At 41.0% G+C, this 23,527-nt stretch overlaps 1 protein-coding gene across 5 annotated transcripts in view; it reads right to left on the bottom strand.

Moving 5' to 3' along the window:
- The window catches only part of VGLL4 (vestigial like family member 4), a 193,010-nt gene that overhangs the window by 22,822 nt on the left and 146,661 nt on the right, over nucleotides 1-23,527 (bottom strand). The window contains exon 1 of one of the 5 annotated variants that reach the window (XM_069083929.1): nucleotides 11,628-11,731. The exons of the other annotated variants lie outside the window; for them this stretch is intronic. Coding sequence (XP_068940030.1) covers nucleotides 11,628-11,641 — 14 coding nt within the window. The 5' untranslated portion in view covers nucleotides 11,642-11,731. Of the gene's footprint in view, nucleotides 1-11,627; nucleotides 11,732-23,527 lie in introns of those variants that run through there. 5 annotated transcript variants of the gene reach the window in all.

Below are 23,527 nucleotides of genomic sequence, written 5' to 3'. Positions count from 1 at the left end.
CCCATTTTACAGCTGAAGAAAAAAGTTAAGTGACTTGCTCAGGGTCACACCCAGAGGCTAATTTGAACTCATGTCTTCCTGACTCCAGACCCAGTGTTCTATCTGCTGCACCACGCTGCTGCCTCCAAGAAAAGGAAGAAGAGAAGACACTGAGGGACATGGAGTCCCTGGGGCTAATGTGTGTGCGCTGGGGATGAGGGAGGATTGGTTCTTTTGGACACTAAAGGCATTGCTCACAAGGTGGTGTGAGGCCAGGGACTGTCAGAGCTTATTAATGCCAATCTGCACCTCAATACCATGAGATGCCTCTGTCTGTGTTGAAGCTCTCTGGTCCCTCCAGGTCAACTGCTCTCTTCTCCCTCCCCGAGCTCTACCTGTACTTCAGGTAAAAATGTGGTCATTTACCAAAAGGATAAAAGAGGGAATGGTTCCCATTTCTTTGAACTTATCAGCAACAGCATGGACAACCCAGTGGCATTTTCTCTTCTCTTTTTTGGAAGAGGAATAATGAAAAAAGGAGGGAAAGGGGCGGCTAGGTGGCACAGTGAATAGAACACTGGCCCTGGAGTCAGAAGGACCTGGGTTTGGATCTGGCCTCAGACAGTTAACACAAAAACTAGCCATGTGACCTTGGGCAAGTCACTTAACCCCAATTGCCCTCCAAAAAGAAAAAAAAAAGAAAGAAAAAAGAAGGGAAGGGTGATACCAAGAATGGGGATTTGCCATACAAATGTTTATGAATTTCTGCTCCAGAACTTGGCACTCAAATTCATTTTAGTTCAGCATTTGTTTATTTATTTATTGGTCTTTTTTTTTTTTTTACAGGGGGAAGGCAGAGCAATTGGGGTTAAATGACTTGCCCAAGGTCACATGGCTAATAAGTGTTAAGTGTCTGAGGCTGGATTTGAGCTTAGGTCCTCCCAACTCCAGGGCCAGTGCTCTATTCACTGTGCCACCTAGCCGCCCCACAGTAATTATTTATTAACCACCTGCTACATCCACAGCACTGTGCAAGGCATCAGAGGTACCACAACTTGTCCCTGCCCTCAAGGACCTTACATTCTAGGAAAGAGACCCAGATACAGAAACAAGTGTATCTGTACACAAAAGAAAATGCTGAGGAGACAGGAAGCTAACTATGGGGAAGGACAGGAAAGGCTTCAAGAAAGATGGGAGGCACCAGAGTTGAGTCTCCAAGGAAGACAAGGATTCTGAAAGCAAGAGATGAGGGAGGGGTGTGTTACAGGTATGTGGGATGGTTTCTAGGAATGAATGGAAGAGTGGGGAGGGCTGGAATGTCACATTCAGAAAATGGGAAGCAGTCTACGTCAGCTACAAGAGAGAGGTCACAAAAGAGAGTATTATGAGATACAGCTGGGAGCCTCAAATACCAGACAAAGAAGTTTGCAGCTAATCATAGAGAGGAGGCAGGTCTGTAAAAGAGTCCTAGATGTAGAATCAAAGGACCTGAGCTCAAATCATGGCTCCACCTATGTAAACATGAACAAGTCACTTCACTTCACTTCTCCTCGGCTTCCTTATAACAATTATAACAATAATGAACAATAATGATGGTATATTAATGATAATTCTACATATATAATATATATATATAGAGAGAGAGAGAAAGACAGAGAGTACTTGAAGATTATTGAATATTATCTTCTTTGATCCTCACAACAATCCTGGGAGGTAGGTGCTATTCTAATCCTCGTACATTTGAGGAAACTGATGCAAACACAGATTAAGTGGCTTGCTCAAGGTCTGTCTCTCTCACACACAGTTAGTAGGTATCTGAGGCCAGATTCAAACTAAATGTTTAAATGAGGAGATTGGATTAGATGATCTCTAAGGCCCCTTAAATCTGTGATCCTATGAGCCACTTAAGCTTTTTAAGCAGAGGTCTAACATGGTTATAGCTCTGCCTGAGAAAGATGACTTTGGCAGCTCTGTGGAGGGTGTAACCTGGAGAGAAGAAACTGGAAGCAGGGACTGATTAAAAAGCTAGTGCAGTAATTCAGACAAAAGGGGATGACCCGGACTAGGAAAGGGTCAAGAGAGAGGAGGAACTTTTGGGAATATGGTCCAAGGCAATGGTTACTTGAAAGAAAAGATACACACATCTATAATATATGACATGATATTTGATATGCATAGAGTGTGTGTGTGTGTGTGTGTGTGTGTGTGTGTGTACCTAATGATGGGGAAATGGCTGAACAAATGATAAGATGTGAATTGTTTGGAGAACCATGAACAGATGTGAATAAAGTCATGTAGAGAGAAGAAAGCAGGACTAAAAGAACATACTTAGGTACTGCAGTAATGTAAACAAAGTCAGTGTCAAAGGGTAATGCAACTGGCCAAACACAGCAGCCAAGCTCAGTACTACACTGTCCAGGTTCCAGGACACAGCTCTGTTTTCTGCTATCAATGGATAAATTCTTATTGGGAAACATCCTGGGCATCAGGGCTTGTTTGGGTGTCTCTGAAGTGGATGCTATTGTCGAAGCAAACTACATCAATCTCTTAAAAAAAAAAAAAAAGGGAGGGAGAAGGAAAAGTCCAAAGGAGCTGAGGTGACAGGGAAGCATTGGAGGCGGGGTCTTCAGAGGGCAGAGAGAACCAGCTCCAACTCAGAACTTGTACGCTCCATCCAAGCTGGATTCTCTGCAGTCAAATCTGCTTTCTTCTTCATCATCCTCCACACTTACAAAGCCCTTTAAGGCTGAAAAAGTACCTTTTTTCACACTAATTCTGGGAGGTCATTAGCAAAAGCACTGCTACCTGCATTTTACAAAGAAAAAACTCGCTCAAAATGAGTTACTTGCCAGGTTCACAGAGGAAATATCAGACCTGGTCTTCTAAGTCACACAGACCAACCAAGGCCAGGGATCTTTCCACTCTAGCAATACCCTTCAGCTGGCCTTTTCAGGAGATGCCGCCTGGAAAATGAATAGGCCTTTCCATCCCGCTTTTCTGGGGCTGGGGGTGGGGATGGAAGGAAAAGGAAGCAGAAAGAAAGATATTGTAAGGAATGAAAAAACTTCCTCTCTGTGTGTATATACATATATAATAATCACATATATTGTATACATATATATGTGTATATAACATACTATATATACACAGATACACTGTGTTATATACCTATATATACAACGTACACATACAGGTGTTACATACATACACATGTGTGTATTATATACATATAGTGTTATCTACACTATACACACATTTGGATATGTGAGCTACACCTTTATACCCATACACACATGTTACACACTGCTTCACAGACACATACACAATGTACCATGTATATAAGTGGGTGTTATACACACATGTGCATGTATGTATGCACGCATGCATGTCTGGCCCGAGATCACATAATTACTAAATGTCTGATTTAAACTCAGATCTTCTATCATTAGAAAGGAGGCGTTTGATTGGATGATGTCTAAGACCCCTTCTCGTTCTGAATCTATGTGAGCCAATAAGCTACTTTTGTATGTATGTATGTGTACATACACATATAATCGTTATATTAATATATACAAATATATTATCATCCCTATACATGTGCATCTATCTCTGGGTGTGTATGTATATCCAGCCCCACCTAGTGTCTCACCTGAGCTTCAGCCCACAATCACTAATGGGTAGACATTTCAGACTTTACGTCAGACACCTGAAGGTCAACATGTTCCAAACTGAACTTGGTATCTTTCCTCTCAAATCTCCCAGGCCCCTTCCAGCTTCCTGTTATTGTCAAGCCCACTGCCGTCCCTTTGGTCCCCAGGTTCTTTGCTCTGACATGATACTTCAAGCGTCCTTGCTCCCCTTACCCCATGTGCCAATCAGCTGCCAAGCATCCCTTGCACCCAAGGCCTTCTCCACACTGACACAGCCACCAGCCTCACCCAAGCCTTCTCCCCTCCATTACTGCTGCTACTGCCAAAACTATTTAACTGAAGATCTGATCATGGGATTCCCTTACCCAACCAATTCCAGTGGCTTCTTACTGCATCTAGAATAAAAAAAATCAAGTCCTCTGTTTAGCTTTCAAAGCCCTACCCAACCCGGCCTCAACTTACCTTTCCAGCCTCAACTGGACATTACTCAGTTAACCAATAAGCATATATTAAGTGCCCACTATGTACCAAGCACTGTGCTAAATGCTGGTGATACGAGAAGAAGCAAACAACAGCCCCCCCACCCCGCCTTTCTCCACAAGCCCATGGTGTAAAGAAAGAGCCAACCTGAAACCAAACACACAACCCTTTCTGCCCCCTTCAGTCCACCCAAACTGGCCTCAGTCTGTTCCTCATGGGACACTCCACCATTGTCTCCACACCTTCACAGTGGCCGTCCCCTGTGCCTAGAACGCACTCCTGCCCTCCCTACAAGGCATCCATGTGGCACCAGATCCAGCCTCAGACACACACTAGCCGTGTTATCCTGGGCATGTCCCAGCCTTTGTTTTAAAACAGGGGGGATGAAAGAGCCCCCCACCTCCCAAGGTTACTGTAAAGTGATAAAACCGGGCAGTGATCGGAAAACCATAAAGTGCTACAGAACTGCTAGCTGGCTACAGCTCCCTCCACCTCATGGAGTGCCCTCTACCTTTAGGACACAGCTTAGGAGCCATATTCTGCACAAAGCCTTGCATGATTCCCCAGAACTGCTAGTAAAATCCCCTGTAAACTCCTTTAATATGTTTCTATTTATTCACATCCTATTTCTGCTATACATTTCATATGTACTTGTCTCCCTCATTAGAATGTACTTAGGAGTAGACTTTCATTATTAGTACTTTTATTTCTAATGCCTAGAAGAGGGCCTGACATATAATTAATAATTTTAATAAATGGGTGATGTTTGAGTAACTAAAAAAAATACTTTAAAGATTCTTGTCAGGAAGAGGAGGGGATAAAATTATTTCAGAACCACTGGCCTGAAAATACTATCATCAGTCACTCAAAGAGAAGACAAATTCCATCCTGTTCAAGGACCAATCGTTGTCTAAGCCAAGCTACGTCCAATGCTAGAATATATTCAACGTGACATCTGTAAGATTTTGGATAATCTTGAAAACAGCAACAATAGCTGATATTTATGTAGTCTTGAGTTTTACAAAAGCCTCATTTTATGTGAGCTTTCACACACACACACACACACACACACACACACACACACACACACACACTGAAGTGGCTGCATTATCATCATCTCCCTTTTGCAGGAACCAAAGTAGAGTCAGAGGAAGGCTCCTCTCTTCACATAGCTAACAAGTCTCAAAGACAGGATTCCAGTGTGGGTTATCTTTTGACTCCAAACCCAGCGCTCTTTGCATGATGACAAAATGCTACGCATATATACCTCCACTGTCAAGACCACCACCAGAGGTGAGGCTGTGAGGGACTACTCAGTCAGCACAGCATCTGCTATGGAAGGGAAGATCACAGTGTTGTATATGATGAAATATCCAAGATTTCTAGAGAAGGAAGATTTACTTTAAAAAAAAAATGTTAATTGTTCTAGAAGGCAGCTAAGGGGTGCCGTGGACAGAATGCTGAGCCTGGAGTCAGGAAGACTCATCTTCCTGAGCTCAAATCTGGCCCCAGACAATTCCTAGCTGTGTGACCCTGGGCAAGTCACTTCACCTTGTTTGCCTCAGTTTCCTCATCTGAAAAATTAGTTGGAGAAATCACTCCAGTATCTTGCCAAGAAAACCCCAAATGGGATCATGAAGAGTTGGAAACTACAAAAATGGCTGAACAACAAGGAAGATATGTGTGGCCTCCCTTGGAAGTTGTCTCCCCCAGTTTCTGAGTAAGGACAGGAAGCAGATTCAGGAGACAGAAGAAATGATACCACACTGCCCATATTCCCCAACTCCTAATCCAATATTCTTTCCACCATCCCGCACCAGCCTCTGCTTACACACCTCCAGTGATATGGTCTTCACTGTGTTCCAAGAGCTAGTTAATATTAATAAGAGGCATCTATATAGATCATACTATGTGCCAGGCACTGTGCTAAGAGCTTTACAAATATCTCATTTGATCCTCACAAGAATCCCAAGAGATATGTGTTATAATCACCCCATTTTACATTTAAGGAAACTGAGGCAAAAAGAAATGAAATGATTTGCCATGGATCTCTCAGCTAATAAAAGTCTGAGGCTACATTTGAATTCGGGTCTTCCTTACTCTATACCCAGAGCTCTATCCATGCTCCACTTAGCTGCTTAGACCTACACTAATTGTTCTTTATACCAAGCCCCAATCTGATTCCTTGTAATATACATTCCACCAGTCCTGGATCTGCCCTCTAGAGCAACAACGAGCGAAACTTTATGGCAGCCCTCCTTCAGATGGCAATTAGGGTGCCCCTCCACTACTGTTTCTATCGTCCAGTTTCTCAATTCCTCATTTTCATGGTTCACTCTCCTTTCGTTGCATTCTGATGTTCCACTGTACTTCTCAGATCATGGCAAACAGAACTGGACCCAACTCACCAGTTCAGCCTACAGGGACGCCTCCCTTCCCACTATGTGGATACTGTGTTCCTATTGTTTTTGGTTCAAAATTGCATCTGCTTTTTTCTTTTTAAAGCAGTCCCATCATACTGCTGGGTTCATATTGAACCTGTGGTCAACTGCAACCCTCCAGGTCTTTTGAATTGATCTCTACTTCTGAGCCACTAATAAAAGCCTGATATACAAGCACCCAAGATCTGTTACCAAGGAAAACAAAGCAATACGCAAACTTTCTCCTACTGTTTGCTTTATTACAAACAAAAAGAATTCTTCTCACAACTGGGCAAAAGCCGCCATCCCAAGTTTTAAGCCCTACATGAGAACAAATCAAATGAAATAAAAAAGGCGATGTGTTTCTATACTCTTTATAAACTACAAAGCTATAAATGTCAGCTACTATAGTTATTAGCCAGCACTTACATATTCATAGCATGTTGATGTTAGAAGGCAGTTTAAAATTATCAACTAACTTAACTTGAAAAGTTGATTCAACAAATGGATGGGATTCAACAAAAACTTAACAAAGACCAGGAAACAGGTTTAGGAAAAAGCCATCCCCGCCTTCTCTTTGAGTGACTTACTTTGTTGGCAAAGATTAAATAACAGAGCCAATCTGCAGTGGAAAGACCTCCTAGAACTCTGGACAGATGACTGAGTTCCAGGACCCACTTAACCATTTATGTCACCTCAACAGTTCTGAGCCTCAGTGTCCTCATTTGTAAACTGGGCATATTAATACTTATCTCACAGGATTGCTGCTAGGAAAAGCATTTTATTACACCACATTTTATACTATGTGAGTATAAACAACTTTTTCCTCAGATAAAAGTATATATTTTTTTTAGATTTTTTTTTTTTTGGAGTGGGGAAGGCAGGGCAATTGGGATGAAGTGACTTGCCCAAGGTCACAGAGTTGAATTTGAACTCAGGTCCTCTTGACTCCAGGACCGGTGCTCTATTCACTGTACCACCTAGCCACCCCCTAAAAGCATATTTTGATATACAAAGGCTTAAACATAGAGTTGAGGTGATTACATGAATCATTCTCATCTAAAAAAAATGATTCACACCAGAGGACCAGGGCTAACACTAGTCCTCCTGGCAAGTTAGGTACTTTTAGTTGGGTGTTTAAAAAATGATAAGAAACCTTATACATTTTCTACATAACAAAGTACTTTGCACCCGACCAATTCGAAGGATCGGTGGAGTCCCAGGGAGGGGATGGATTGTGATTTCCTTGGTATAGGGAAGTCTCAGTTGAGGAAACTCCTTCTGCTAAAGTAGGTCTCAACATCTTATTTGCAACTCAGTCTCAGAGCTGCATAGGGTACTGAATGATCAGCCCAGGAACTGACCCAGGTTAACCCAGCCAGTGAGTTTTAAAGGCAGAGCTGGAAACCAAGTGTTCCCGGCTTCGAGACTAGCTCTCCATCCACCATGACATGCTGCCACTTTTTCTACACCAAAATAAGGATTAATCTATATTTCACTTGTTGAGAATGTGTTTACTCAGACGAGAGCTGGGATGAATGTTTTTTCTGCAACATCTACAAAGATAGGGCTTGCAGACTGAATCAATCCAGAAAAGAAAAGCTGTAGAAGGTTGTGTTTAAACTGATTGACAGAATAAACTGATTTCAATCAAATTTCTAAGTATGTGTTTATGTGTAAATACTGGATGTATTGCTCTCCAGATGCCTCATATCACATCAAAAAAATGGAGGGACCTGAGTTCTCACAGACTGGGCCCCCATGGAGCGCAGGCTAGATTCTGGCAAACTAGAAAAAAATACCAAGGGGAAACTCAGCTGGGAGAAGCTCAGCATCAGGTGGGCTTTAGGGAGATCAATGGTTTTGGCCACAGGGACTCTAGAAAGCCTTATACCAAGTCAGAGGGCTGATGAGTTCCATTAGCTGAAGGCATACCCACATACAAAACCAGGAATCCTTGAAGAACTGAAGTATACTGACTACAAATAAATCTTAACCAGAATAAGGCCCCTAGAGATTCCTCCAGACAACATAGAAGGCTTGCTTCCAGTTATCCAGTTTTCAGTATTTGAAAGTAATAAAACTGAGTTTAAAAAAAACAACAGCACAAAAAAACTCACACTACTCTTAATCTATTCAGGATGAACTTCCCTCAAGGTCCTAATTAGTAAACTCTTAGTGTACAGTATTATTCAATCTAAAAGGGATTTCCTGACTGCCAAGACCAAAGAGGCTTTCTGTAAAATAGGGGGGAAAATAAGACAGGGAGGCAGAAGACCTACCTAGCTCTGCCTTTTTCCAGGCAGGCAGGTATCATAGTAAGAAGACCTGAGTTCATATCTGGACTCAGACAGGTACTAGCTGTATGACCCCTGGACAAGTCACTTAACTGCTGCCTGCCTCTGTTTCCTCACCTGTAAAATGAGAATATTAATAGCACCTACCTTTCAGGGAATGTTCAAAGATCAAATGAGCTATTTGCATATACATATATTTATTTATGTACTTATGCAAACTGTAAGTAAATGCTAGTTATCATTATTATTGTTATTGCTAGTTGTACAAGTTATAGCAAAATATTTTGCCTCTCTTAGCCTTGGTTCCCCCCTTGATCAAATGAAGATGTTAATATTTCACCTAACTCACCAAGTTGTTGAAAAAAAAATCAAATGATTGAATTCAATAATTACTTATATTAATGGAAACAAATGTTTATTTGTCAAGGACCTATACTTGAATGAAACAATGTATACCAAATTATCTTGTAACCAAAAATGGTTATAGTAAAAAACTTCCAATTATGTTTAACTCACATTGAAAAGGGGAGAGGGAGTGAGGAAGAGAGGAAGAAAGGGAAAGAGGGGGAGGGAGAGAGAAAGGGAGAGAGAGAGAGATAGAATGAATATGAACAAACACACCCAGTAAGATAATTCCATCCAGTTGTAAAGTAGTAAAAAGTTATTTCATAACTTCAGGTGAATGACTAAGAATCTCTAGTAGACTATGTCAATGTCTTGGTATTGTACCTCAAGAAACATATTTCAGGGACCTCCAAAGAGCCAATGCTGTGAATACCCAATTTATCAAAACTACAGAAACTGCTATTCTCTCCATACAATCAATTGCATAATTTAGAGCTAACTACCCAGTTCTCTGATTATTCAGGCTGTCCCAACCTCCTCCTCCAGGCTGGTCGCCTTTTGGACAGCATCTTCCTCACAGCAGAGGAAAATAAAAAGATCTCGTAGGCAAAAATCAGTTCATTTCCTTCCTTCTTAGCAGCTCTGGCAAATCATAGGTATAGAAGGAAGTTGAAATTATTGAAGAAAATTAATTTTTGATGAACTGTAACAGATCTTATCTTCTTATCTGTCTAATCTATCCTTTCTCACCATAGGAAAAAACCAAAGATCTACTGTCATCTTTGGAACTACAGTATCAGTTCCAAAAAAAGATGTCTCTCTGATTGTCATTCAGCTTTTGACAAGAAGACTCCAAATATTTTCATCAGGGCTCCTGAATGTAATTTCGAATTTAGAGTAAAATGTAAGGCATCGTGGAACTGTGAAAAGAACACTAGGCTTGGAATCATAAGACTTGGGGTTGAATCCTAGATCTACCTCCCGGCCTCTCTATGACCTTGAGAAAGGCAATTCACCAGGAGGCTTCAGTTTGATAAGAGGATTAAACGAGATTATCAATAAGAGTCCCTTTGGCCTCAAAATTCTATCATCAAAGGACAATAAAACAAAATGAAATAAAAACAAATTTTTTTTGTTGCATCAGCTTAGCTCCCTCAATTCATCACCACACACCCTGAAATTGACACATATGTTGTTTTTGTTCAGTCCTGTCCTTCTCTTTGTGACCCCAAGGGCCATGTCACCCCAATACTGTCCATGGAGTTTTTCTTGGCAAAGATACTGGACTGGTTTGCTATTTCCGTGTACAGTGAGTTACTTTCAAGCCTAGCAAAGGAAGCATTCTTGAGTTCTTGTTTTCACCCTGAGACTTTCAAAATTAAATTCATCCGAAATAGGTTAATGTTAAATAGGCATCCTTTCATTGGCTCAACCCCAGCCAAGAAAATATTTCTCAAATGACGAAAGAAAAAAAAACACCCTAAAATTCGATTGCACCTATGTGTACAGGCATGTGTGTATTCACTGACACCCGGTGTTCAAAAGCACATAGTCAATTAATTCATATTCTTTTGAAATTCAGTTCTCTCCCCACAAGAGGGGGAAAAAAGTAGTTCGAGGGCTCCATGCTAGGGAGTTACAAAAAGTCTTCATTTTCCATTAAATGTAGAAAGATTTCTCTATCTCTAATTGATCCTACACTCTGAGGCAGCTATAGAGAAATAAAATTTCCACTGAGGAAAGTGGTCGAATAACTGAGGTCAGAACCTTGAGACTTCAACTGTGGCCAAGTGCTTTTATGCCCCCCTTGTAATTTTCTTCAAGAATACTCAAGTTAAAACATACCCCTTCAGGAGGAAGTCCTGGCAGCTGGAAGGAGCAGAGAAAAAAAGCACATTGTTCTCCCCCAAATCAGCCGCCACTTGAAAACTATGCCCCATTGTCTAGGGACAGTCACATGATAGCCCGGCCTGGCAGTAACATGTCAGCCATCACCTGAAACTTTGTTACTCCCAATTCATTAAGGAAACAATTACTCAGTGGGCATTAACCCTTGCAAGTCACAAGGGCTGTCAGTCCACAGACGCTGGCGACACAGCCCCAAGAGCAAGAGAGGGGAGAGGAGAGGGGTGGCGGAGGGGAGGGAGGACACCGGAGGGGAGGGGAAGCCCCCTGCCCCCGCCCTCCTGCCTGCTCGGGACGGAGGCCTGGCATCTCGGACATGGATCTGATGATGGGGCCAAGGTGCACGCAGCCAGGCAGCCGGGAGGGGATGCATGGATTCGAGGGACAGCAGCCACCGCTCTCCCTCCTGGCTAACAAACTAATCGCCTGACTCCTTCACAGCACTTGCTGCCTCATCGTTTAAATTAATTGCAGCTGAAAATACAAGGCTGCCATCTGGTTTGAAAAAGCAAGGCTAAGGGAATGAAATGAAAGGGGGTTTGGGTACTAACCTCACTTTAATCATTGCCAAAGAGCATGAAGACAGCCCAGCGTCCTCCCACAAGAAAGCCTTGGGCCTCACAAACTTGGCAAGCCCTCTCCTGCACAGAGAGGCTGGGGAGGCCGCGGGCCCGTCAAAATAAAAGTCCCGGCCGCTCGGCCCCGCTGCCCAGCCCCTGCCCCGCTGCCCGGCTCCGGCCCCAAGCCCCGGCCCCTCCGCCCAGCAGCCTGCCCGCCCGCCGGCCGGCCGGCCGCGCACAGAGCGCCTTCCCCTTCGGCCCGGAGAGAGCTGAAGCAATGCTAGGCCGCTTTATCTAGACAGGCTGCAAGGCCCGCATTGTGGTTCCATTTTAGAGGAAGGCATTCCTACCCATTTTCTTTGTTTCTGGGGCAGCTTTTCCGAAACCTCTAACAATAAGACCCCTGCCGCGCGCGGGGGAGGGGGGGCTTGGGGGTGCACCGGCCTGGGGCCCTCGGGAGAAGCCCTTGGGGTTCCCGGCCAAGAGGCTGGCTCTCTCCCCTTGCAGAAGAGGAGGCAGGGCAAACCCCCCCTATTCCTGCACCGGGGCTGCAGTTTGGGCTATACTTGTGTTTTGGAGGGAGCAACAGGAAGGTGGAGGGCAGCCTACCCTCCCCCCAAGCATGGGAGTCCCCACCAGCCTTTCCCAGGGCCCTCCCCTTCTCTTCCAGCAAAAGAGAAATTCCAGCTATTATGTTAAAGAGAAATCCTGGCTGTTGGCAAACGGAGTCCACAAGGTCTCTCAGGGAAGAGTCCTCCTTCGGCTTTCGCTATGAATATATACATCTGCAGCTTCCCCAGCCTTCATGGATGAGGAGCCCAAGTTAAAATACCTTCTATCCACCAATACGTTTCTTTCACTGGCAATTACTTTGCAGGCTAAGGAAGGATGGTGTATCTATAGAGGCCCATTTGGTTTGGGGAATCAATACCATTTAAAAGGCAACATTATAAAGGAGTGAGTTATGGTAGATCTCTGTTTCAATCAAGACAATGAAAGAAACCCTGAGGATAGAAAAGAAACAAACACGTTTTCAATCCTAAATTGCAGCTAAAGTTATATTCCAAATCCTGCCCTTACAGAGGCACTGTCTATAGCAACAGTGTCCATAACACTCAAAATCTCCAGAGTGCAACTTTCTAGTAAATGGTACATCTGTCAAACCTCAGGAAACATCTGGTAAAATGGTTAAATGAGAACTGTGACTTTAAACTTTTGTTTCAGAGCTTGCTTATGGGACACAACAAGAGAATGTTTCTAAATTCATTCTGGATTCTCACTAGTTTCTGAATTGGACTGTGGCTCCCGCTAGCATTTAGTGCTACAGTGGAAAATGTCCTTGACAACAAAGGGTTGGGGGGGGGGGGAGGAGATGATCTCCGGAGGCATGGTGTTCCCTAATTTTGGCAAGCCAAATGAGAGTAGTCAGACTCAACAAGCTCCCTTAGAAATGGTCAGTTCGAGTAGAATCACAGAATATCAGGACTGGAAGGAAGACCTTAGAGGTCACTTAAGATAACATCCTCATTTTTTCAGAAAAAGAAACTGACATCCATAGATGTTGGCTGACCAAGGTTAGTAACAGCTATTGTCAAGAATGGATAATTCAATAATCCAAATAATATTTCAGCTTTATATAAGGGGTTTTACCCCCACCTAATAGCATGTAATGGATGTTCAACCTTTTACTAAAATATATATACATGTACACAGACACACAAGATCTCATTAAATGCTTAATCAATACTTTCCTGTTAGGTTCTATTACCTCACCATGTGACATCAGGCTAATAATCAAAATAGTAAAAAAAAAAAAAAAACTCCTTTCAGTTTTGATTAAGAATAACACCCTTCATTCATTCATTCAGCAAACATTTGCCATGAATCTTTTGGATGCAAAAACGCTTTAAGATATATTTGCACTTTGGGACACAGATACTTCATTTCTCTCCTAAAAAGTTGTACCCATTAAAATTTTTAAAAATTAGTTTCCATGATTTTAAAGAGATTCTGTTTGTGTATCAAATGCTCAGTCAGAACTGAGTCACAGCCACAGGAGCTAAAAGAAAACTTTTATCTCTAAGGGATTGCAGCTGAGCTTCAAATGAATTACTGACAAGCAATACAAATGGGAGCAGGGAATAAAGGAGACTCTCACAGGACATTGGTCTAATAGGATTTGGTTCTGTTTTATGGGCTTGGATAGAAGAGGGATGGGACTTGTTTCTTCAGTCTATCTAGGTGAGAAAAAATATGGGCTAAAAGCATACTCTTAGGATGGGAGGAGACGGCAAAGGAATAAGAAAATAAGATAAATTGAGTAATGGTAAGTGTATGAAAAAGCCATTTGATTTTATCAGGGTTTTATACAGGTTGTCTTACAGTCTGGCCAAAATAAAGTTTACTTCCATCTCTACAGCATTTAGTTGCCTAAAGTAGCAAATGCCAGTTCTTCCACTTAAACTCTATTTCTTCTCCAACAGTGTAGCCCTTAACAGAATGATTTTCCCTCCCTTCTTTTGTCCCCTATCTCTGAACTTAAACTTTCCATCACATGATTATTCCTTCAAACACCTGAATATATAACTTAAGCAACTTTCCAAATGTGTTTATTTTCATATTGTTCTCATGCTTAATTTTTTGTGTTGATTTTCTTATTTTTAAAAATAACTTTATTAATATTTTATTTTTAGATCTTATGTATTTCCCATTGTATTATTCCTCCTTCCTCTCCCAGATTGTCATCCCCTATAACAAAGACTGAAAAAGAAGATGGCGAACAGTTCTGGGAAAATCAACCAACACATCAAAAAGATCTTACATTGTATGTGCTATTCTATAACCACCACCTCAGCCCCACACCCCCCCTCCAGCTGATAAGTATTACTTTGTTTCCAGCTCTCTGCTGCTATAAACATTTCAGTATATATGGATCCTTTCTCATAATAACTGACATCCTTGGGATATATTGCCTAACAGTCTAAAGGGTCAAAGGATATGAACATTTTTAGTCATATTTTGTTTGTTTGTTTTGCTTTTTTGGAGGGGGAAAGGCAGGGCATTTGGGGTTAAGTGACTTGCCCAAGGTCACACAGCCATTAAGTGTTAAGTGTCTGAGGGTGCATTTGAACTCAGGTTCTCCTGACTCTGGGGCTGGTGCTCTATTCACTGTGCCACCTAGCAGCCCCTTTAGTAATACTTTTTAACATAATTCCCAACTGCTTTCCAGAATAGGTAGAGAGAGATATCTTTGATAAGACAGTTAACAAATGAGGTTATTCTTCTTGATGTCTTATTATCGTCAGTGCTCCCTTCTCAATCATTTCAATTCCCCCTCAAAAGGCCTTTCTTACACATCTACCTACCTGCAAATGGTACCCACAGGTCACTACACCCTAGGAGCTTATGGAAAGCTTACACTAAGTCAGACCCGACAAATGGGAATTTTTGGTGGTGGAGGTAAGCAAGAAAGAGTTCAATCCTACCCTGAATTCCCAAGCTAACAGTTGCCAAGCCAACAAAGGAGAGGGCCCCATCCTGACCGAGTTCCCAAGACTCTACCTCTGTCTGGGTTTTTCTCTGGAGGAAGGAGGAAAAAGAGATCAAAGAGCAGAAGGGGTCTCTGAAGCCCCTCCAGGTCTACCCAAACCTTCAATGAGATCTTTGATGTCCTCTAACCTCCTATGAGATTTATAGCCTACTCACATTTGCCCACTTAGTAGAGTACTGATCTTATGAGGCAACCTAGAAGAGAGTAAATAGAGCACCTCACTCTGTGTCAGGAAGACTAGAGTTCAAATCCTTTCTCAGATACTTACTGGCTCTGTGGCCCTGGGCATGTCACTTAAATGGTACCAGCCTCAGTTTTCCCATTTGCAAAATGGGGATAACAGCAACCTGCTTCACAGGGTTGTTATAAGGATCAAATGAGATAAAGTTTGGTGAAGTGCTTTGCAAAACTTAAAGAACCATATAAACATTAGCTATTAGTTCCTATGTTTCATTCCAATAGAATCCGTCAGATTCTATTACTAGAGGTGAAATGACCCTAGGGTATCTATCTACCTGGCAGTCCTGAAATGACCATTACTGGCCTGTGTGTTGAGCCCTACTCTAACCAACCACAATTAGAGAGGCCCATGGCCCAGAAGACATTTTTTCTCCCACTTTGGTCCTCAGGGTATTTTTCATCATAGCATTCAATTTAAGAATGAAAGTCCAACTGAGAAACCCCAAAGGCTCTGAAAATGACAGAGGATACTTCAGGGCAAAGGTTTTATCTTATGTTTATTAAGGAAAAACCTACTACATACAAGTAAGGCCCTATGCTTGGTATCTGGGAGAGACAAATAAGATTTTTGGTTTTGTTTTTAAGAATATAGATGATCTGATCATGCCTGGGGTAGATGGAAACATTCCAGTAGAAAAGAATAAATTAATAAAGAGAGAGGTTTATTTAGCCTTCTTAAAAGCATACGCCAGGGGTGGCTAGGTGACGCAGTGAGTAAAGTGCCAGGCCCGGAGTCAGGAGGACCGGAGTTCAGTTCCGGCCTCAGACACTTAACACCCACACACACACAACACACAAAAAAAACTAGCTGTGTAACCTTGGGCAAGTTACTTAACCCCAATTGCCCTCCAAAAGGCAAAAAAAATAAAAAAGCATACGCCAATAGTCCTAAATACTTCTGAGAAATATGATTATTCCTATCAAATATAAAGACTTATAAGGGAAAATGCTATCTACCTCTAGAGAAAGAACTGTTATATAGAAGAATGTATTGTATGGTGTTCTCTCTCTCTCTCCATATACATATGTGCATACATATGCACACTCACATATATATACATGCACATGTGTGTACATAATAAATCTAAATGTTTTTAATAAATGTAATAAATGAATGAACAAATAGATGAGTGGATGAATAAATAAATAGAAAATATTCCTATGGTCTTGAAAGGTCCTAAATAATTTCCCCCATTTAGCAATAGTCTTCCAAATAGACCTAAGACCTCCTATGTAAAATTGAACTCTTTATCCAGGATTCTTCATAAACATTTTAGGGAAATACTCAATTGTTTTCTCATTATGAATCAAAAGCACAGAAAAACTTATTAAGCATATAGTAATTTGCCCAGGAAAATCCAGGGAGATTTGCAAGAATTGGGACCATAACTCCAGGATTTCTGGCCATTGCCTCAGTATACCAAGACCTCTCAGTTCATAACATGATCTTTTCCCACCTTTCTAGTCCTCGTAATGATTCTCTTCTACTCATCATTTCCTCTCGTGTCTTTGCACTCTGTCTCCTATGCCTGGAATGCTCTCCCTCCTTACCTGCCTAATTAGCTTCGAGGGCTTCAAATCCCACCTTCTGCACGCAACCTCTCCCTGTTCTCCTGCCTCCAAGTCCCTTCCCTTCAAAAATGACCTTCTGTTTACTCTGTATTTTACAAATCTTGCATGTACCTAGTTATCTACATTCAAATCACCCCCCCCCCCATCAGAATGTAAGATCCAGGAGGGCAGGGACTGTTTTTGCTTTTAGATTGCCAAGGGCTAAGCACAGTGTCTGACACATAGTAGGTGCTTACTAAATACTTCTGGACTGACTGACCGTAATCTCTGAAGCTCAAGGATAAGCAGCATCTCCTGCTCCATCTTATTCCTAATATAAAAGCTAGCACGAAAGAAGAAAGTGGGTAGAAGCAGGAGGCGAAGGACAGGCTGAGTACCAGGTGGCAGGCCCTGGTAGTAGAAGAAAGTATAATTCTTAAGAACCAGAGCTGAATCTCTAAGAAAAGAGAGGGAATAAAGACAGGAGCAAAGTAGCAGTGTAAGATAATGTAAAGAAAGACAAAACTCCTGACTCTATCCTGACCCAGCTACACATTTGTGGAAAGGATCTCCAGTGGTCTGAAATCATCTCGCCTGGTCCGAAACCATCAGTTAATTCAATGATTAATTATTAAGGGCAAGCAGCAATTTCACAAAGGAACCAGGAAAAGAGGGAATGAGCCTTCAGAGGCAACAGGGAATAGCATCTAGACTTCTTCAGCAGAGGGGTCTCAGGAGCCCAGATTTAAAGCTGGAAAGGACTTTGAAGATCATATAGACCTACCCTATCTCATTTTACAGAGGAGGAAACAAAGGCCTAGAGGGTTAAGTGACTTTCCCAAGGTGACAAAGAGATGGGATTTGAGCCTGGGTCCTCTTACTCCAAATCCATTGTTCTGACTACCTGGATTCGAATCTTGCCTTCTACACTTAAAGGCTGTTTAACCTTAGGAAGTCATTCCACTTCTCTGGGATATGAAAGTAAACTATATAAGACCTTCATTTATATTTTGTTTATTTGAATTATATTTCATCTTTCCTTTAAACAATCATTCAATAAACACTTAGTAGGAACAACTAGGTGGCATAACAGGATACAGCACCTGGAGTCAGGAAGACTCATCTTCCTGAGTTCAAATCTGGCCTCAGGCACTTAATAGCTATGTGACCCTGGTCAAGACACTTAACCCTGTTTGCCTCAGTTTCCTCATCTATAAAATGGGCTGGAGAAGGAAATGGCAAAACCACTCCAAAGTACCTTTGCCAGGAACACCCCAAATGGGGTCATTGGAGAGTCTGACACCTCAAAGAACTGAATGACCAAAGCACTTATTAAATGCCTAAGTTCCAAGCACTGAGTTAAGTGATGATATTACAAACATAAAAATGAAACAATTTCTGCTGTCAAGGACTTTACACTCTTTTAAATGTTTGATGTCTTGACTAATACAGATATACGTTTTGCATGTCTGCACATGTACAGCCTATACAAAATCACTTGTCTTCTCAGGGAATTTAGAACTCAAAAATCTAAAAAGAATGAACGTTAAAAACTGTTTTTACATAATAAACGATTAAATAAATGTATATACTTAAAAAAGATGTCTAATGTTCCACATATGTAATATATGTATATATGCCATATATTACATATATATGATGTCCCCAAAAGTCTTAGTGCAACTTTCTGTTATTAAAAGCTTTAAATTGCATTAAGAAAGGGATGCCCTGTGTATACCCATATGTGTACATGCACAGAGACATGCATATATACACATGTGAATATACATATGTATGTACATATAAATGCTTATATACATTATAGCCCTCTACCCAGACTCATTTAACTAAAGGAGAAAAACAGTAAAACAAGAGGTTACATAAATTCAATGGTGAGATTTTCTATCACTCCAATTTCCAAGAGTGTATCAGAATGTTCTTTTTTGTCAGTTTTACTCTAGGTCATTCCTTCACTGGGGATGGCAGCTTAAGGCAAAGACAGAGCCAAGGTGTCTTATTCACTAGCAAGTGGAGGAAATGCCCAAGCACCACCTGATCATGTTAAAAACAGCCATGATAAACTGTGGGAAGTGTCCTCTCACTTCTGAGCGGCTGGAACAAGCCTCACACCCTGATATTTACTTACACAGCCAACTTCTAGGTCTCAATTTCACATCATCCCTATTCCAATCCATCAATATCATTTCTTAAACGGTTCCACGATGGGAAGGTAAGGGGGAGGGGAGTTCAAACAGAAGACAACAGCATGATCTGATTCCTTAACTCGACAGTGCACTTAGGACTATCAGACTTGGGAGGCTCTGGTCCAGAATCTGGATCCCCCATTTGGCAGAGCTGATAGCTACTGCCAGATCCAGTATATTACTGCATCATTAAGTTCTTTAATTGTGCTTTGGAGATAAGCTAGGAAGAAACTTCAAGTTGATGAACGCTTTTGGGGGGGGGGGGTGTTGGGTGTGTTTTGGTTAAAAAAAAATCCAACAAGACAATGAAGAAAAAGCAAGGCAACCAACCAAGCACACAAACCAAACCCTTCCCTTCATACCCTTGTTTTCTCTTTGTGATGGCAACAATGTTCCTAGCAGAGATTGTTTTAAAAACAAAAAAAACTTTCCCCACAAAATCCTATCATTCAGAGTATAATTCTATGCATTTCTCTCTGCATCCAGGCAATAAGCCTGAAAAATAAAAGATTTTTTAAAAATCATCAGGACTTTGGCTTCCCTCTCTGCAGCAAATATACCATGCTGCTCTCCTGAAGGTAATGGCACTTGGGTGCACTCTGAACACTGAGTGGCTCCACCGTGTAACAAATGAGGGGCCTTAGGAGGTCACAAAAGCAAAAGGGAGATTAATCTCATGACTTGTGCAGAAGCAGCTGCAATTTGCTGCCCCAGGAGTGTGGCATCTTCACGTCTATCTACTGGAAACAAACCTAAGTGATCCAAGGGAGACAGCCAGCAAACAGAGAAGGAGGGTGTACACAAAAGGACCTGCATTTCAGAAGATAAACATATACTTCCTTTCTCAAATCCCAGAATAAATGTATTTGGTCTCATCCGGAATCTCTCAGCAGAACAGACTTGTCCTTTTCCAGTCCCAGTAAAGTCCTCTTTAAAAATGCTATTTTATGTGTGCTCACTAGCAGGCTCTCAGATAACAACGCTGTTCTTTAGTGGGTGTTTCTTATTACTTAAAAGACTGGGATTTTTCATTGTTCTTCTTACCCCCCCCCCACTTCAGCAGAGTTCAAAATAAAATTCCAGCCAATAAAGGCTGAAGGGTCTCTTGTGAAACAATAAGGTGACTGTGGAAGCCCCAGGTACAGTTAGATAAACGAGCTTCATTCCCTTTGACTCTTGGCACCCTTGGCATTTGCTTATTGTGTGTGTTACTTGGCAAAGAGGACTCCAGGAGAAGAAATGGCTATCCAGCTTTCCAAGCTCCCTGGGAGGACTCTTAAGGCAGAAATGATGCCTGCTGGGAAAAAGCTGATGTCAGCTCTTAAGAGCACAGCTCCCTGCAAGGATAAGGAGGTCTTTGTTTTCAGCTGAACTGTGAAAATGAGAAAATGCCTCCTGCCTGACAAACAAGAGACCCACACAACATAGGTCAGGCCTGGGACCTCAATTTAAAGGTACAACACTTGATTAGCCTCACACTTCCATCTAGATATATAAAACCCACAGATGCATTTCCCATTACGGAGCAAACAACATCAGCCCCCAAAATTAGCTATGTTTTCACCATAGCTGATATTATATGATCCGTGCTAGGGTCATGGAGGCAATAACTAGTCTTATATAAAACAATTTTTAGATTGCACTTTTATGATACATGGGAATTATTAAAAGTAAGGTTTATAACACCAATTAGGAAGTAACATATGCTTGAAACCATGGGGAAAAATCAGAAGAAAATGTTAACTTAATATACTATCTGTTCCTGAATAAACTGGTCATGTAGGGATACTATAATTAAAGCTACCAGTATGGTTTTGAAGGTATTTTAAAGTGGGGTGGCAGAGGGAAGGCAGAGACTCTACCTCCATCTAAACTAAACTTTTCCCAGTTTGAACCAGAGAGCTAGGGTGGGGGTAGGGGGTTGGGAGGAGAGAAGGAAAGGAGGAGGAGGTGAAAGAAAACACACTATTTAAGGAAATCAAATTGGGCTAGGAAACTGAAAAAAAAAGTTGTGTCCTGGTTAAACACTTTTAAAGCCAGTCACAAACTACTCAATTTAAAAATTTTCCAACCAAGACTACAGTGAGTCTCTATCACTAATGTTAATCATGATCTGAGTTTCAATACAATAATCAGTCCTTCCCAGATTGTGAAGAATAGGAAAGCATCTAATGTTCATTTCCACAATAAAATCCTATTTCTAAAGCCTATTCAAGGTTGCAGCTCCTTAGTAAGTTTCTCCTGAGAACTCCATGGAGGAAATTACTAACAATTAAAAACCCAATTTAAGATTTTTTCCATTTTCTCCTGTTCTTCACTATTGACATCCAAATATTTTCACTGACTTATGACATAGCAAGATTGTGTATTTATATTTACCCCAAACCTAATGTTGTCTAGAGCATTTGGGGGGACGTTGGCATGTGATTTCATGTAAAGGAAACCTGAAGAATGTCCTTCTCCCAATTTAAATGGATAACTGGAATCCTTGGTTTCCTTGGAGACTCAGCTCAAGCCCCATGAAGCCAACATCCTCCTCTTTCTCCTTTGGTGAGTGCCTTTCCTAAAGAATTTTGTATTCCATTTCTATATTTTATGTATTTTCTTACATACATACAAATATGTTTGTGTGTATATATATGTGTGTGTATACATACATATACACATTGTTGGAATATAAGCTTTTTGTTTTTTACTTTCTGTTCCTATTAGAACAGGGCCTGGAACATAAATTCCTAATAAATGCTTGCTGATTGTTTAATAAGACTATAGTCTTAAAGAGTTACTTTGGGGCACTGAAAATGCATACTTCCACTGTTTCCCCATTGTCTAAAAGTAACAAAATTATTTGTTTTTCATTTTTCTCTTCCTATTGTGTACCTTCATCAAATGAACAAAATCCAGAAAAAGATAAAGAACAGCGAAGGAATTATCCAGAAACTGGAAAAGTCACTCCTGAATAATTAGGAATGTATTGATTCCTACTCTGTGAAATGGGGCAATTTGTCGAATGATCTCTTAAATCCAATTTTCGATGATCCAACTTTAGGGAGAACTACAAAGAAATGACTGGTTACCAAGAAAGCATCAATTGATATATTTCACCCCCAAAGCAGTATGTCTAGTGGGACACGGAAATGTTTTCTTTTATTCAGTTCTTCCTTGTTGATCAAAGTCTATCAAAAATGTTTAGCTCAGTTGGTTATGACATGGGGTGAGCTCTGCTCTAATCTATGGCTTACTCTATTTGCCTTCCCAGTGAATATCATTCAGCTAAGATGAGTATGTCGTCTCTACTGGTAGACAAAAAAAAACCCTTCATGTGCTGTGGATGAAGGATTATTGGCATTATCTTCTTTTATGGGCAGCATATTAAGAAATTCCAGCTGCTACGAACTATAAATTCATGCCCAAACTCCAAGACTGATAGAGGTAATAGGGCAACTCCATATCCCCATTATAAATATATACTTAAACCAGTAAAAACTACTTCAGTTTGAAGGGTAATTTATTGTACCTAAAACTCATCAGTTCAGAGGCCTCCCATCAAATTCTACCTGTCAGCCAGCCCAGAATAAGTCTCTTTAAAATAAACAATCCTTTGTCATATTCTTTTCACCGTGTTAGTTTGAGTCACCTATTCTAGTTATTTCTAATTTCTTATTGACACAAAAACACTTAGCCTTTTTTTTTTTTTACTAAGCAAAAAAGAGCCTGATTAAAAGTGGCCAGGTTGAATCAGTTGGGTTATGTATGTCAGGGAGTGGGGGTAAAGGACATATTTTACATAAATCCTTAGAGTTCCTTCAGAATCTGAACTCTGGAGATCAGCAAATACATCACTTTTAAGGTTTACAATTTCTCAAGGTAAAAGTAGATACCATTTCCATAAGCATATCAAATTTATAAATAGATTCCACATTTTCCTTCAAAAAAAAACCAACCAGTAATTTTACATGAACTTTAGGATTTCCTTTTAACTGTGTCATTGGGTCTTTTTCAACTGGGAAGTAAGGAGTAAACTTCTTAATTCAAGATAATACATTAACTCTTCAGTCTAGCACAATTCTTTTCTCCCTGGGAGAAAGGACAATTACAAGCTCAGACACAGGGCTGGAGGACTCCAAAGAGTTTTTCTGTGTCTTTTTCAGACATGGTCTCTCTATCAGGTGGTTTTGCTTAACAGTTTTTCTTAGTTCTAAGAAAGGATTCAATGCCAAAGGAGATTTGGGGCTAGCGGAGCTGCTATTTCCAGAAATGACTGCCATATAAAAGCAAAAGACTTCAATAAAACTTACTACAACAAATGATTGAAAAAGCAAACAAAGATTCTAGTCAGAAAATAG

This window comes from Petaurus breviceps, unplaced genomic scaffold, assembly GCF_028583685.1.
Source record: "Petaurus breviceps papuanus isolate PSGF00001 unplaced genomic scaffold, PetGlider_PUasm1.0 174, whole genome shotgun sequence".
In the NCBI taxonomy this organism is placed as follows: Eukaryota; Metazoa; Chordata; class Mammalia; order Diprotodontia; family Petauridae; genus Petaurus; species Petaurus breviceps.
This window is presented reverse-complemented; position numbering and strand designations above follow the sequence as displayed.